Source organism: Salminus brasiliensis, chromosome 12, assembly GCF_030463535.1.
Source record: "Salminus brasiliensis chromosome 12, fSalBra1.hap2, whole genome shotgun sequence".
Lineage (NCBI taxonomy): Eukaryota > Metazoa > Chordata > Actinopteri > Characiformes > Bryconidae > Salminus > Salminus brasiliensis.
This window is the reverse complement of record NC_132889.1, coordinates 32,526,638-32,542,840: the sequence shown is the minus strand read 5'-3', so window position 1 is coordinate 32,542,840 and position 16,203 is coordinate 32,526,638. Positions and strand designations below refer to the sequence as shown.

The window sequence follows — 16,203 nt, the reverse complement described above, 5'->3', positions numbered from 1 at the left end:
GTCTTCCACATATAGAGAAGAAGGCTGTATTTCAATAGGGCAAAGTCAGAGAGCAGGTTGGCACTGACCCTGGAGCTTTTGTTTAGGTGTATAGGTGTTTAATGGACAGGAATGGTGCAAAGTGAAGCCTAATCCAAACCTCCCTAAGCCCCAGGCCTCAGGAGCGCAGAACTGAACAACACAGCAGCTCCTTCCCATAGCTGTTTCCAAACAGGGACACTGTGTTATCTGTAATTATGGACAAAAGCATGTCATCCAGCTTCAACCAGTGGAATTTTTTTGTACTTTTATTTTTTTAAGAAAACAGTCTGAGAGCCAGAAGCTACACAAGCCAGTGGTTTTCAAATCAGTCCTTATTGGTCATCTAGTCCACTGGTTTCTGACTACACATGTTTGGGTTTACCCTCCTCCCAACACATCAGATCCAGCTAGTTAACATGTGCAGGGAAGGGGGTACTTTGGGATCAGGATTGGGAACCCCTGGTTCATATTTTTGCCATTTCACCATATGTTCCCAACTCTCAACACATAGCATGGAGCACTTTGAGAACCACTGACCACTAATGCAAGTCTACGCAAGATTACTTGCTTAATTTGTGATGACTCGGACATACAGGTTGCGAAATTCTGCTCTTATCTTAAGTGGAGATCCACTCATTGTTGCCCAAGCGCAGTCCTGTTCCTCATCCAGACTTCTGGACATTCCTAGAACAATGCAATCTCCTGGAGCAAGCTACACTATATGTCCAAATGTTTGTGGAAACCTATTCAAATGAATGCATTCAGCTACTTTAGGATGCTAAAGGCGCTCCATCCAATACTTTTTAAGGTGGTTGAGATGGGGATCATCTCACATGCTGACCTCACTAACACTCTTGTCACTAAATGCAATCAAATCCTTACTGCAATGCTCCAACATCTACTGAAAAGCTTTCCCTGGACAGTAGAGACAGTAACATCAACAAAACCAGGATAAACTTTTTAAATGTAATACCCTTTAATACCCTAATTAAGTTTAATACCCTTGATTTTAGAAGAAACAATGAATGAGCAGGTGTCCCAATACTTTTGTCCATATAGTGTATCTGTACACTGATGGAATGAAGAAAGTACTTTCTGTTTACATACAGATATTCATGTTCTGAAAGGGCTTGAATCATGGTATGGCACCCAGAGGAAAGTGCCTGGTACCCAAACTCATTGATGCATCGTGTAGCAGACGCTGTAGCATGCTGGCCAGCATCACACTGAAGTGATGTGGGCAAGAGAGAGCGCCATCTACCCACCCAAGGAGAGAGCAAGGCCAGTTGTGCTCTCTCAGGCTCCGGCTGCTGATGGCAGGCAGCATGACCTGGGATTCGTCTACAGGTCCACAGGGCATAGTGGCAGTGTCTTAGTCCACTCAGAGCCTGTGTGTGTGTGTGTTTTTTTTTCATATACTTTGACAGTTTTCCTAAAATTAGATTTAAAAAATTGTGTAAGATTGTCTTATTTACAGTAACGCAATATATTGTATATTGCAAAATACTGAATCGCAACCCCTGTTTTGTTATACGTACCATATTGCCAGGTTCTAGCCCAAAACACGACCCTATTGCTCCATCAGAAAAGTACCTGTGGTGTTAAACTGAGGGAGAAAGCCTGTGTGATATGTGGAAACCCACCCATCTGCTCAGAAAAGCCTGTTTGGGAGGTTTTGGCTGAGGCGCAGCTGAATGGATGCTTGCTCTTCTCTTCACGTCAGCGCATTAAAAAGAGATCCATCCACTGATTGTGAAATAGCCCGAATGACACTTAACTTCGGTTCTGGGCAATATCGCTTCAATGTGAACTGCCAGAAACTCGGTGTGTGTGCTTTATAGATGTTCCAAAGCCGTGCTATGCTACGCTAAGCCACGTTACGCTACGCTACACTAGTCTGCAGAGAAAGGGCCTCTTTTTTCTTTTCCCATCTGTCTGTGTGAGTGGACAGAGAGTCCGAGCAGCTAGAGAAACACAGCTGAGTTCAGTGCCGTCTGCTTGTTTACAGTAGACGTAGAGAGCACTGCTCCTCAGGCAGTCTGCACTGTGTGTCAGTGATTAAGAGCACTGGCCTCTCCTCTGGTCTCCCGGTCATAACGAAACACCACACTGCCCAGGAGAGAGGCAAGAGGGAGGGAGAGAGAGAGAAAGGAGGAGAGAACATCAAAGGGAAGGAGATTGAGGGGGAAATGAATGGGTTTACCGAGTAAGGGGGGGAGCCGAGGGACGAGAGAGGGAGCAAAACAATAAGGAAGAGGGAGAGAGAGAGTAGGGGTATTATGTTTTGCAGCACTGTGTCGATTCTCAAATCACAGTATTAGTTTGAATAGTTTACATGTAAAGATTGGTGTCTGACAGTGGTTCATTTTGTGGTGTATGTAAACCTCTGACCACTAGAGAGCAGTGCTGTACTCTGACTTCTATCTGATTGCACTGTTCTGATTGGATAAAACGTCAACTTTTCTTTTACTCAGATTTGACACAGCTGATAGTATGTTTTTACACTACAACGATTTTCCAAAAATTGTAGTAAATAAATGTAATTAAATAAATTGCAATATATCATCTTGTAGCTATTGTCTTGTCCCTATATATCGCCCACTGTGAACACCGTCCATCACCTAATACAGCCCATGCAGTCTCGCCAAGGATGGATATTCCCACTATTAGGTTATTAGGTAGGTGGTCATAATGTTCTGATATGACGGTGTTTATCGCAATACACTGAATGGTAACCCCTGTATCGTCAGATGTATTGCATCACCAGGGTCTTGTCAATCCACAGCCCTAATAGTGAGAGAGAGAGAGAGAGAGAGAGAGAGAGAAAGAGAGAGAGAGAGAGAGAGTGAGCGAGTGAGAGAGAGAGAGAGAGAGAGAGAGAGAGAAAGAGAGAGAGAGAGAGAGAGTGAGCGAGTGAGAGAGAGAGAGAGAGAGACTTCTAAATCTTCTGTTTGAGAAGGCAGACGAGGTCTGAATACGTTCAGGCTGAAGAACAGCTCGCAGTGTTTCAGTGAAAGCCCCCTCACCACAGCAACCAGAGAAAGCGCTGCTCACACACTGATAAAGTTCCCAGACAATCACTGCTGCTGCTCTGCCTGTGTGTGTGTGTGTGTGTGTGTGTGCATGCGTGTGTGTGTCTGCTTGTGTGTGTCTGCTTTGTTTGTATGCAAGCATAGACTTTGTCACCTTGCCCCAGCAACGCAGAATACCTAATGAGAGACAAGGGAGGAGAAGAAAGAGAGAGAGAGAGAGAGAGAGAGGGGAAAAGAGAGAGAGGGGAAAAGAGAGAGAGACAGAGAAAGTGGGACCAAGAGAGAGCAAGAGAGAGAGAGAAAGAGGGAGATAAAGAGAACAAGAGGAGGGATAGAGACTGCTAGAAATGGTGTTTCATAGGTGAACATGAGTGTTTCATAGACGAGCGAGTGTTTTGTAGGTGAGGGCAAGTGTTTTTTAGGTGAGCGTGAGTGTTTCGTAGGTGAGCATGAACATGTCATAGTGTGTGAGTGTTTTACAGGTAAGAACAAATACTACATAGGTGTGCACGAGTGTTTCATAGATGAGCGTGAATGTTTCGTAGGTGAGCGTGAATGTTTCGTAGGTAAGCATGAGTGTTTCGTAGGTGAGCGTGAACATTTCTTAGGTGAGTGTGAGTGTTTCATAGGTGACTGCGAGCATTTCGTGGGTGAGCGCGAGCATTTCGTAGGTGAGCGTGGGTTTAAAAGGTGATACAAGTGTTTTATAAGTGTGCGTATGTTCTAGTGTTTATTGTATTTCAGCCTAAACATCCTTCCATACTGTTCTACGGCTGCACAACTTCACCAGAGCAACCGCCACATTCAATGAAACCATGCAGGCACATGACAACATTACACAACTTCAGAGTGCATCTTCACTCCTTTTTTAGTCAGTGGATGAGTCTCTCCCCCCCCCCCCCCTCTCTCTCTAGTTAAGTGCATCAATAGAAAACGTCAGCCAGCGTTCCTGGAGTGCCATGATCTGACATGGCAACATTACATAACGTTCTGAAGAGGGTCCACTCATGTAACCATGAAAGCTACTTCACACCATTTCACACATGGACAATTTCAAACAATACAACAACACTGAAAAATGAGGCTCCTACTAAACTCTAAACTCCTACTGTACATTTGAGGGGCCACAGAGCACTTACTGGGCCCGCACTCTTAAAAATACAGGTACCTAAATACATACCACAGAAGAACTGCTTTTGGGTCCCCAGATCAATAAGGGTCAATAAGGGAATTAAAGGCTTCCCAAGAATCATCCATGACAGCCAAGAACCGTTTAAGTACCTGCATGTTTAAGAGGGTACATGCTGTGGAGGGGCAGCAAGGGGCAGCGATGTTGAAGACTGGAGAAAGCTGGAGAGCCTATTTAAAGGCTAATCAAGCCAATCAGCAAAACCAGGTCACCCACGCCAAGTGTGCACTGGAGCCCCTGTTATATAGAACTCAATAAAATATTTAAAAGAACTCGCCCGTGAGATTTACAATTGGACACACACACACACACACACACACACAGTAAATCCACATACAATAGACTAACAGTAACTTCCGTCGGGTCCAGATGGTCACAGGTGATAAAGAAGCTAAAGTAACCATGAAATAATTAAAAAAAAGAACAATTACAAGGAGGAAAAGCAAAGAACCACAACTGGGGCAGAATGGTGGTTAAGAAATGTGGTACCCAGTAAAACGTGTTTAATGATTTGATAGAAATCTTGAACTGAAAACTTAAAATAAATGTATTTTATAATTTGTGTTTCATAAAAATACATATTCATTGGGCAATTTCATATATGCCAAATATAAGTTTATATATATATATATATAGTATATTATAGTAATTGTTTAATAAAATACATAATACTACCTAAAAAATTTTAATAAATGTTTGTTTATTTATATAAAATAAGAAAATAAATGTTTTGTACATTGCAAAAATGGATTTATTACTACATAATAACTATACTAACTTTATAACATCCTTGATTTTTTTGGGTCTAGAGTAAACCCTTATAATATCTCAGTGTTTTGAGAGTTTTAGCTTGGAACAAGACGAAGCTTTAATAGAGAAAATGCTTCAACAACTACTTATGAGAGAAATGGATAACCAGTCATTGGGCTGGATTAAGCTAAGAGCTAAGATGACAGGGTTGTGGGTTCGATACCTCGAGCAAGGCCCTTCACCCTCTCTACTCCCCGGGTGCTGGAGTTGGCTACCCACCACTCTGGGTGTGTGTGTGCTCACTGCCCCTAGTTCATTAGTGTGTGTGTGTGTTCACTACCACGGATGGGTCAAATGCGGAGGACACAGGACAAATACGTGCATCTTTACCTTTTTTTTAAAAGCGCAAATATGCCACAAGGCTCTGAAAAGAGAGGGGCCATCAGGAGAAAGTTGGAGCCAAAAAAAATAGTTCTGAAAACATTCTGGTCTAAATCATATATTTTTAAGATCTATTAATGGTGGAAAGGTACAGGCAGGGTGTTGTACAACAAAACAGTCCCCAAAGAAAACCTAATTTTAGATACACCACAATTTTACCATTATAATACTACCAAAAAAACAAAAACCGTAGTAGATGTATGCAGGTTCCCTGGTGGCTTTGAACTGTAATTAAAAAAGAAGACTTGTAGACATGGTGACTGCTGGTTTACTACCACTGTAAAGAAATTTGAGTTGGAAACTTTGAGCCACTCTGGTGTAATTCCCCTTTAGTGCCACTCCTGAAGGTCAGTTTCAGTACCATTCATAACTCTACAGTGCAATTTAATGCTGACATGTTTCTTCTGTAGAGTCACACCACACTTCTGATGTGAAGTGAACAACAATGGCCAAGTTTTACAGTCTAAGATCAAACCCGGGTCTGGATTACACAGCATCTCTTAATAGCAGTCCAGAGAAAAGGGTGTGTGTGTGTGTGGGGGGGGGGGGGCTCCATGCGAGTCCTGTATATTCTCACATCACCATAGCATCCAGTTCCATAAATGCGTCCACTGAGCCTAACAAACGCCAAGGACAAGAACAATTAGCCTCCTCTGATTTTTAACAAGGTTAATCTCTTACTTATTGTAGCCAAGAATGGAAGGACCTTTACTAAGCAAACCGGTTCTGGACTGAAAGAAAGAGTAGAAGCAGCATTCCACACTTACAGTAGTCAGAATGGCCTCAGACATGAGAAGCAAAAGACGGAGAAGAAGGTTGTAACTTATTTAAACACTTTTTACCCATCAGCCAAAACATTAAAACCACCTCCTTGTTTCTACACCTATTGTCCATTATATATACAGCCTCCATTCACCCTGTTCTTCCACGTTCACGACCCCAAAAGACTGACCACCACAGAGCAGGTATTATTCGGGAGGCGGGTCTTTCTTAGCACTGCATCAGACACAGCGGTGCTGCTGGAGTTTTTAAACACCTCAGCGTCACTGCTGCACTGAGAATGGTCCACCAACCAGAAATTCAACACAATTCAGTGAATTTGACTCTGATCTAAACACCCAAGCAGCACCTGGGATAGGTCAAAAAATATAACACCCACCGATTAGATAGAGGCTGATTTGCATATTGCAACAATAACAGCGACAACAATATCAAGTGATATAGTGAGCACGCGAGTGTACAGAGTGTGGAAAATTACAGAGTATTGAAAGAGAGAGTGCTAAAAGGTGTGGGAGTTGAGGTAAGCAGACATGTGCAGAGTAATGAAGATGGAGGTGTAAAGGGGATGGGATGTGAGGGGTGATGGGGTGTGGATATCACAAATGCATGACTAAATATGGGTCAGAGCACACCACACAGACATGTGCGCTCACCATGAAATGACCACATACCATTATTTCACAGAAACTACACCCCACACTGGCCATCACTCGCATTCACTGCTCCAGAAATAAACGGAAGTGAAAAAGAGTATCTTAAACGGAAAGGGACACACAGGTCTGAGTCGTATGTAGGTCAAAGCTGCATATTTCAGATCAATTTATTACAGTGTGGGGATCATTCTTTTAACATTGATAAGATACGCTCATCACAACGCTAATGGCTAGTGTTGCAATATCGGTATCGGTGTCGATACTGGCACTTACGCGCAGCATCGGTATCGGCATTAGAGTTCATCGACCATCGATGAAGCTTACTGACAACCTACTTTTTGTTTACAGACTTTGTTACTTTATCAAACGTTTAAACAACCAGTAAAAGCCAGTCACAAGTTGTTTTAACCATTAAACATTAAGGCATTTACTGGAACTTTTCCATTAGCACGTTCTGTTTCCATGTGGTGTTTTTTTTTTAGTTCGGAAACCAAAAGTTGAGTTTAAGCAGCTTGTTTAAAGGCCACACACTAAACTTCGGAACAGTTTTACGTTCCATTGCCCTGAAATGTGAATTTAAACACCAGTTAAAAGCTGTTTGATGAAGCTTAGCAAGATTACGCTTACCTACTGGCATGTGTTTCTGCATTGTGGCAGTTTTTATTTGTTAATAGCTCAGAAACTTTTAAAATGTGCAGTTCTTCAACCAGTAAACGCTGTTCGTTCAAGCTTATTGTATCTTATTTGGGATAAGATATAAAAAAGTAGAACACTATAAATATCAGGATTTATATCCAGTCGTCTATCCAGTATTGAGGTCAGAGTTGGTATCAGTCTCGGTACTCTGTATCGGTAGATACTTGAAAATCTGGTATCTGTATCGGTATTGGAAAGGTAAAAGTGGTATCGGTTCATCCCTACAGACAACCCACTGCATTTACTTGTACACTGTGACAAATGTAAAGTCAGGCAGACTTCAATTGATAAAGCAACTGATTACAGGATGTTTTTTGAGTTAACTCTTAGTTCGGTCAAACATTCTCTTAAACTCACGTTTCACTTCTTGATCTCAGTTTGGTCACCAATACATAATAAATTGAGCCTTAAACACATTAGTACATGATCTGCAGATGAAATTGCATCAATATTGTGTGTAAGATGTTTAGTCTCTCCTATTACATAACGTCCTCAGACTGGGAGACTTTTGGCAATGGAGCGCTGAGCCCATTAGGAAATGGCAGCAGAGGGCCCAGCAGTTAGACCGTAGGGCCGGTCTAGAGCTGAAAACACAGTTCTGAATAAATTTACCTTGCCGTTCTTACCTTGCCAGGCAATCAAACCCACAACCCTGTTATCGACAGCCCGGCGCTCTAACCGCTGAGCCACCACTGCCCCCAGAACGCATAGTGTGGTAGAGGTGCTCTAACCACTGAGCAACCACTGCGCCAAAAAAATAATGCCTTCTTTCTGCCTGGTTAGGTAGATGGTTAGGCTAATGTATTACGTGTGGAACTTCAGCGTTGCAGTAAACAGGCTGTAAATCAAGTGGTCACTCCTATCTCTGTACCTCATACCGTGACCTCTTATCTCATATGAATCTGTCATAAACATTATGGATGACATGTGGTAAAATCACTTTTTCGACTGCATCTAAAAAAAGCAATCCCAGTTGAATTGCACATTGCAAACACCTGGCATAGATTGCTTTGATGCAATGGAATTTTTTTTTTTGATTTTACACTATTCTCTATAAACAATCTCAAGCAACCAGTAAATAAAATCCTGGAAACCATGATTAAACCACACAGAACAGATTTACTTAATGTTCCTGTATATTAAATGTATATATCATGTAAATTAAATGTGAATTAACAGTATTTCAATATTATGGTATACCTACTTTAGGCTTGGACTGTGTGAACATTTTTCATACCGTCTCAAAACATTACCAGAACCCCTTTTTGTAATTGAGATGTGACCATTACATTGATAAAGAAACCTTTCTGGGTCTTTTACAGGTTCTTCACACTCACACATCTCTAAAAGTTGTTCTTTTAGTGCATCACTCTATCACTATTTGTGTAAGAGTGTACATGTTACACAGTTAGCAGAATGTGGTGTTAGAAATCTTGCACCGTCACTAGTTCGAATCCCGGTCACACCGCTAGCCTTCGGCAGCCAAGGCCCCGAGACAGCACAACTGGCCTTGCTCCTTCCAGGGTGGGTAGATGGTGCTCTCTCCCAACATTGTATCCTTGCGGTACTGACAGTCGCTGGTCTTTCAGTTCCTGTAGCTGGAATTTTCCCCCACTCTTCTTCACAGAAGGCCTCTAGTTCTGAGATATCTCCTGATCATACGGCATGCATGCTGAGAGTTTTCATGTTCTTCCAGATCACTTCTTGACCTCCACAGTTCCCCTGAACTGCTGGTTCTTAATAACTTAATCCACACTGTAGAAACCTCCAGCTGACTGATGCTTATCTTTTTAGCTTAGCTTCTATTCGTAGCTTTTCCCTGCTTTCTTGGCATTGATTACTTTTGGTTTCAGATTTTTAGACAGCTGCTTAGAGGAACCCATGGCGAGGATATTGTTAGTTCTTAATAAACAAAAGTTTCATTATAAACAGAGTGATTAGACTGGTTTAATGAATTGGATGAAGTGCAGCTGAAGTATGGTAGAGTATCTGAATAGTAGTTTTTAAGAACCTGTCACTACTGATGTATTTAGTCGGTGATGACGTCTATCGTGAAAATATCTTCAAATATAGTGATACAGCATTTTGACCATATCGCACAGCCTTACATGAAAATATTGTGTTGTGTGTCTGATTAGCTACAGAAGTTGTGTTTACCAATTCTAAAAAAGAAATAAAAAGACAATGTTATTAATTTGGTCAAAGGTGCCCAAAATTGACAATGTCAATATATAAATTTAGAAAAATTGAGAATACTGTTGCATGCAAATATTACTGTTTATTTGCTTAACGTAATGTACTGGGTTGGTGTGGCACAACAGATAACACCACTACCTGCCAGTGAGCTACCACACCATGTGGGAGACTGGGGCTTGATTCCTGGTCTGGGTGACTATGCTGTGCTACACCAATAAGAGTCCTTGGGCAAGACTCCTAACACTACATTGACCTCCTCTGTAATACCAGTAACCTTGTAAGTCGCTCTGGCGAAGAGCATCATATATATATATATATATATATATATATATATATATATATATATATTTATTCTGTAGCCTAGTTAACACTGTACTCTGACCCCAGCCTTATAAGCTGGGATTTACAAAGAGAAGTTCTTGGGGACAATGTAGTCAGGCCTACTTTAAATGATTTGAATGATACATTAATTCATTATATAGTGTTTTTTGAGTTAGTGGAGTTAACTCCACGTTAATCAAAATTCATTGAGTAGAGCCTCAAAAATAGTAGTAAATGAGCTGCAGCTGAACTCCCCCATCACACAGTGGTAGGCCTTCCTATTCTCAGACTCTGGACCATGAAGGCCTGTTGTGTTGATAAGATTTGAACCTATAATCTCCTGTCTCTAAACAAGCAGGCGGTTTGACAGTCATGCAACTCTAGAGCTGTGAACCCACGCATGTGTCTGTGTCCAAGAAAGAACAGCAAAGTAAAATTTACTCAGAAATGTAGGGTAGCTTCACAGCTCTAGACCGGCCCCTACGGTCTAACTGCTGGGCTCTCTGCTGCCATTTCCTAATGGGCTCAGCGCTCCATTGTCAAAAGACTCCCAGTCTGAGGACGCTATGTAATAGGGGAGACTAAACATCTTACACAAAGTATATACATATATATATATATATATATATATATATATAAGAACAGCAAGGTAAAATTTACTCAGAAATGTAGGGTAGCTTCACAGCTCTAGACCGGCCCTACGGTCTAACTGCTGCCATTTCCTAATGGGCTCAGTGCTCCATTGTCAAAAGACTCCCAGTCTGAGGACGCTATGTAATAGGGGAGACTAAACATCTTACACAAAGTATATATATATATATATATATATATACACATACACACAAAGTAGCCTAATGTCTTTATTCACAAGGTTTTACCCTATTGTAGTAGAGTGCTATAGTAATCTACTGTATAATGACCCTGTATAGTGTCTATGGTATATGATCTGGTCTATAGTGTAGATTACTGTATGATTCTTATAGGGCTCCTATAGGGCTCCTATAGAAACTCCTGCAGCATTACTGTATTACTGCTCTCTTGGTTGTAAAAGTTGCCTCCAGAGTCACTGTACCTCCACATAAGCACCCGGAGGCTACAGAGGCTACTCGTACACACAGGACCGCGCGTCTTTACGTGCAGCTCCCGCAGTCTGACCCACTTGTTGACTGAAATCTTCATCCACTCAGCATATAATAACACCCCCCCCCCCTCTCTCTCTCACTCCCTACTTACCAAGTCTCCGGAGAGGGTCCAGGGTCTTGGACTCGTGGGCTTTTGGCTCGCTCGGATTCTTCTTCCTCCCCAACATGTCAGGAACTCTCCGTGCTCCTTTCCGCGGATCTGGGCTTGTGAGGAAGAGCTCCAGGAGGCAGCAGTCGCGGTCGAGGTGAATCACTGCGCTCTGCTGTGGCTCCGTCACTGAGCTCCAGGGTTTCGTTACCACCCGTTTTCGGACAGGCCCCGCCTCCTGCGCTGCGACTGGACGACAGTTCTGAGCTATTTTTAGTTCTTTCATAAAATAATTAATATTAGCGATGTATTTGTGTCTTATAATGTGGCACACCGGTGTCTGTGATATCTAATACAAGCTCAGACTATTCTACACTGTATTATTTGTTATTTATTTTTTATTATTACCCCACATTATTTTCTGAAATCTAAGTATATAATATAATATAATTTATGTTTGAAGTCTAAATAAAATCTAAATGAGCTTGTCTGATTTTTGCTTTTGCTAAAAAATAATAGTAGGAACTTTTCAATTTCCAATTCCAATCGTCCAATTTTCTGAAAAAAAAACCTTATGTATTTATATATTATAAATTATTATTTTTATATAAATTATTATATAATTGATATATAAATAAATTCATATACAAATTATTATTATATAAATACAGACACACACACACTCACACACACACACATATATATATATGTGTGTGTGTGTGTGTGTGTGTGTGTGTGTGTGTGTGTGTGCGTGTGTGTGTTTATATAACATTACAGTTCATTAATTCCTAAGGAAATTTTACATACAGAAATATATTATTATAGCAGCTGTATCTAATACAAGCTCAGACTATTCTACACTGTATTATTTGTTATTATTTTTTATAATTACCCCACATAATTTAATATTCTGGAGCGGATATAATATAATATAATGTATGTTTGAAGTCTAAATAAAATCTAAATGAGGTTGTCTGATTTATTGCTTAAAAAATAATAGTAGGAATAATAATAGTAGGAATTTCCAATTCCAATCGTTCAATTTTCTGAAAACTTATCCTTATATATATATATATATATATATATATATATATATACATATATTTATAATAAATTATGATATATTTTATATATAAATAAATGTATATATACATTTATATACAAATTATTATTATTATATAAATACATATATATACATATACATATATAACATAACAGTTTATTGATTCCTAAGGAAATTTCAGTGTGTATATATATATATATATATATATATATATATATATATATATATATATATAGAAAGTCTGCTAAAAAGTATTATATATTTTATTGTTATTATATTACAGCTGAAATCCCTGTAAAGAAACGTTTTAAATCCAACACATTTTAATTAATGTTTACTGGTCTATTCATCAAATTATGCCAAAAAATGAAAACGCTATAAATGAGCAGCCACGATTATATACACACACACACACACACACACACACACACACACACACACCAGCCAGTCCTAGCCCAGGAGGCGGGGCGCGCCTGAATACGGGTGGGTAAAGAAATAGCGCGCTGGCCACTTGAAGGAAAGCGTGAGGAGTTTATAAAAAACACAGTGTAACCTGATTCCTGTGCGGAGCAGTAAGAGCCTGTCTGCATAACCCAAATCTCTGCCTGCCTCTGAACTCCAGCTGCATGACTCCGGGACTCAGAGGATCTGGATGAACCTGTTACTGTTTACTTACTGATTCAATAACGATATAATTATACAGGTTAGACGCCCAGCCCAGCCCAGCCCAGCCCAGCCCAGATCAGCCCAGCCCAGATCAGCCCAGCTCAGCTCAGCCCAGCTCAGTCCTTCCAGATGCTAATGCACGGTTCACAAAAACCTCCAATCACAGCTCACCTAAAATGACATGTGTGTTGTTCGGGTAAACCTGGCAGAGGTTCACACAGGGTAGAGACTGCTTACAAATCCTGTGTAACCCTGCCTGATCCAGATTTCTGCAAATACAATAATACAGAAAATAAAGTGTAAAAACATTTTCTTATTGTTGGTTATAAAGCTGGTCTGTTTTTACCTGTTTCTGCAATAATAAAACTATAAAAGTTACTGGGTTGATTTGCCTCGAGTCGAGCGCCGCTTCGTGGTGGCCTAAGGAACTGCACCACCCCTTCATCCAGCCCACTGTAGAGATTTACAATATTTACACCATAATAAACACACTAATAATGCAGATATGGGGCTGCAAAAATGTGATAAATTTAATATGGGTTGTAAACCAGCCTGTATGGTTAATGAACTCCATTATTAATAGATTTCTGTTCAATGTTTATTTTTTGTAATCCTTTTAGTGCTTAATTTCTTTACCACACACAGGCACAACAAGGTGATATGTGGTCCCCTATACAACCCAAAGGGGCACAGTTAACCTTTTCACCTCTGCAGTGACAGGGAAGCTGTAACCCTGTAAACCTAACCCTGTGATCCCCCACTGGGTTCTTAGCTCCCTCTGCAAAATCCACAGGGTTTGGGGGTTATTAATGCAGATAAGGACCTGGGCTGGGTTTCCCCAAGAGCCCTGAATAGCTGGGCTGGCATCACACTGTGCAGTCTCTCTGCAGTAAGGGCTATGGCAATGCTAGCTTGGCCTAGGGGTCTTACTCAGCTATGTGTGTTCATCATCTTTGAGGTATTGTTATAGTGAGCCATGCAGTGAAAAACATGGCAGCAACCAAACTACATATGATTGCAATATTTGGAGCCATTACAAGCAACAACTGGGGATGCAGAGGGGTGAGGGGATGACAGCTAGGGAGTGTTGGTCACCTGTCAGTCTCACTGCAGCCCCCAACCTCCAGGATACTTGGATATCACCCACTGTGGGTGGACTATGGTTCAGAAACTATAGCACTAGGCCTATCCTAATCCCAATGACATTTCATGTATGCAGAGTCTCCTTACATTTGGACCAAAGGACTGCAACAGCACAGTGCTAGCATTAGGCAGGGTAGCTGGGCTGGGCTGATCAGGATTGGTCGCGCTCCTAATGCATGCTGGGTATTGTAGTGAAATAAATCTGATGAATGGGAACCTTATAAAACTGTAAATTCAGCCAAACAGTTATTTTAATATGGACATATCTGCGTGGCCAATGATTTACTGATGCAGCTCTGAATTATGTTAATTATATAATATAATTTATAACAATTATTTTATGTCATTTTTTTATTGTATTTTAAATGCCAGTTTGGCCCCAAAATAGCTAAAAATCTTCTAATCCTTTTTAATAAATTTGCATAAATGTTTAACATAAAATGTTTTTATCAAAGAGTAATATTTTATGGTAAACATATATGTAAAATGATCACTATTAAATATAATGATTTTAATCTAGACATATGCGTGTTGCCTCTAATTTGCAATGTAGCTTTATGTTAATTATGTAACATAATTTATAACAATTATTTTATTTTAATAATTTTCTGTATTTAAAGTACTAGTTGGACAAAAATAGCTAGTAATCTTCTAATCTTATTTAATAAATTTGCATAAATGTTTACCATAAAATGTTTTTACTTATCAGTAATATCATATAGAAATTTACATTTACATTTAAGGCATTTAGCAGATGCTCTTATCCAGAGCGACTTACAGAAGTGCTTCACTGTTTACTCAAGAAAACCTCAGCTAGTTAGAATAGACTAATAGTTCAAAGATACTCTAAGTTTAGACATTACTAAACACAAGACAATAAGGTGACCATAGTACTCTGCTATTTGTAGAATATAGAAATATTTTATGGTAAACATATATGTAAAATGAGCACTATTATATATAATGATTTTAATCTAGACATATGTGTGTTGCCTCTAATTTACAATGTAGCTTTATGTTAATTATATAATATAATTCATAACAATTATTTTATGTTAATATTTTTTCTGTATTTTAAGTGCTAGTTGGACAAAAAAAGAGCTAATAATCTTCTAATCTTATTTAATAATTTTACATAAATGTTTACTAATAATATCATATAATATAATAAAGTTATAATATTAGTTAAACACATGTTTATGGTAAACATTGATGTAAAATTATTTATATATGATATCATATAATTATATGTAATTATATTGACCTAGAGATATTTGTGTTGCCTCTAATTTACAGTGCAGCTCTGAATTATGTTTATAATATAACAATCTTTAACAATTATTTTATGTTTAAATTTTTTCTGTATTTATTTTTGTATTTTAAGTGCTAGTTGGCAAAAAAAGAGCTAATAATCTTCTAATCTTATTTAATAATTTTACATAAATGTTTACTAATATAATATAATATCATATATGCATATTTTTATATTAAATATTGATGTACATTATTTATATATATCACATAATTATATGTAATTATATTGACTTAGACATATTTGTGTTGCCTCTAATTTACAGTGTAGCTCTGAATTATGTTAATTATATAACATAATTTATAACAATTAATTTTATGTAAATAAGTTTTTTTTAATTGTATTTTAAATGCCAGCTTGTCCCAAAAAGAGCTAATAATCTTCTAATCTTATTTAATAATTGTACATAAATGTTTCCTAATAATATAATAGTAATATCATATAAAAATAAACTCTTATCCAGAGCAACGTTACAAGGTTACTGGTATTGCAGAGGTGGGCCAGTGTAGTGTTAGTGTTGCGCCACACCAACGATATAGTGTATGTAGCACCAGCAACATACACTACATGTCCAAATGTTTGTAGACACCCCTTCTAATGAATGCACTTACCTACTTTAGGTTGCACCCATTGCTTACACAGATGTGCAAACGCACACACACACACACACAGCTTGTCTAGTCCTTGTAGAGACATATTGCCAATAGAAT

At 39.1% G+C, this 16,203-nt stretch overlaps 1 protein-coding gene across 1 annotated transcript in view; it reads right to left on the bottom strand.

Annotated features, from left to right (window-relative positions):
* The window catches only part of plcd3a (phospholipase C, delta 3a), a 42,963-nt gene extending 31,451 nt beyond the window's left edge, over positions 1-11,512 (bottom strand). The window contains exon 1 of the mRNA XM_072693357.1: positions 11,313-11,512. Coding sequence (XP_072549458.1) covers positions 11,313-11,388 — 76 coding nt within the window. The 5' untranslated portion in view covers positions 11,389-11,512. The remainder of the gene's footprint in view (positions 1-11,312) is intronic.
* Between the last annotated feature and the right edge of the window lie 4,691 nt (positions 11,513-16,203).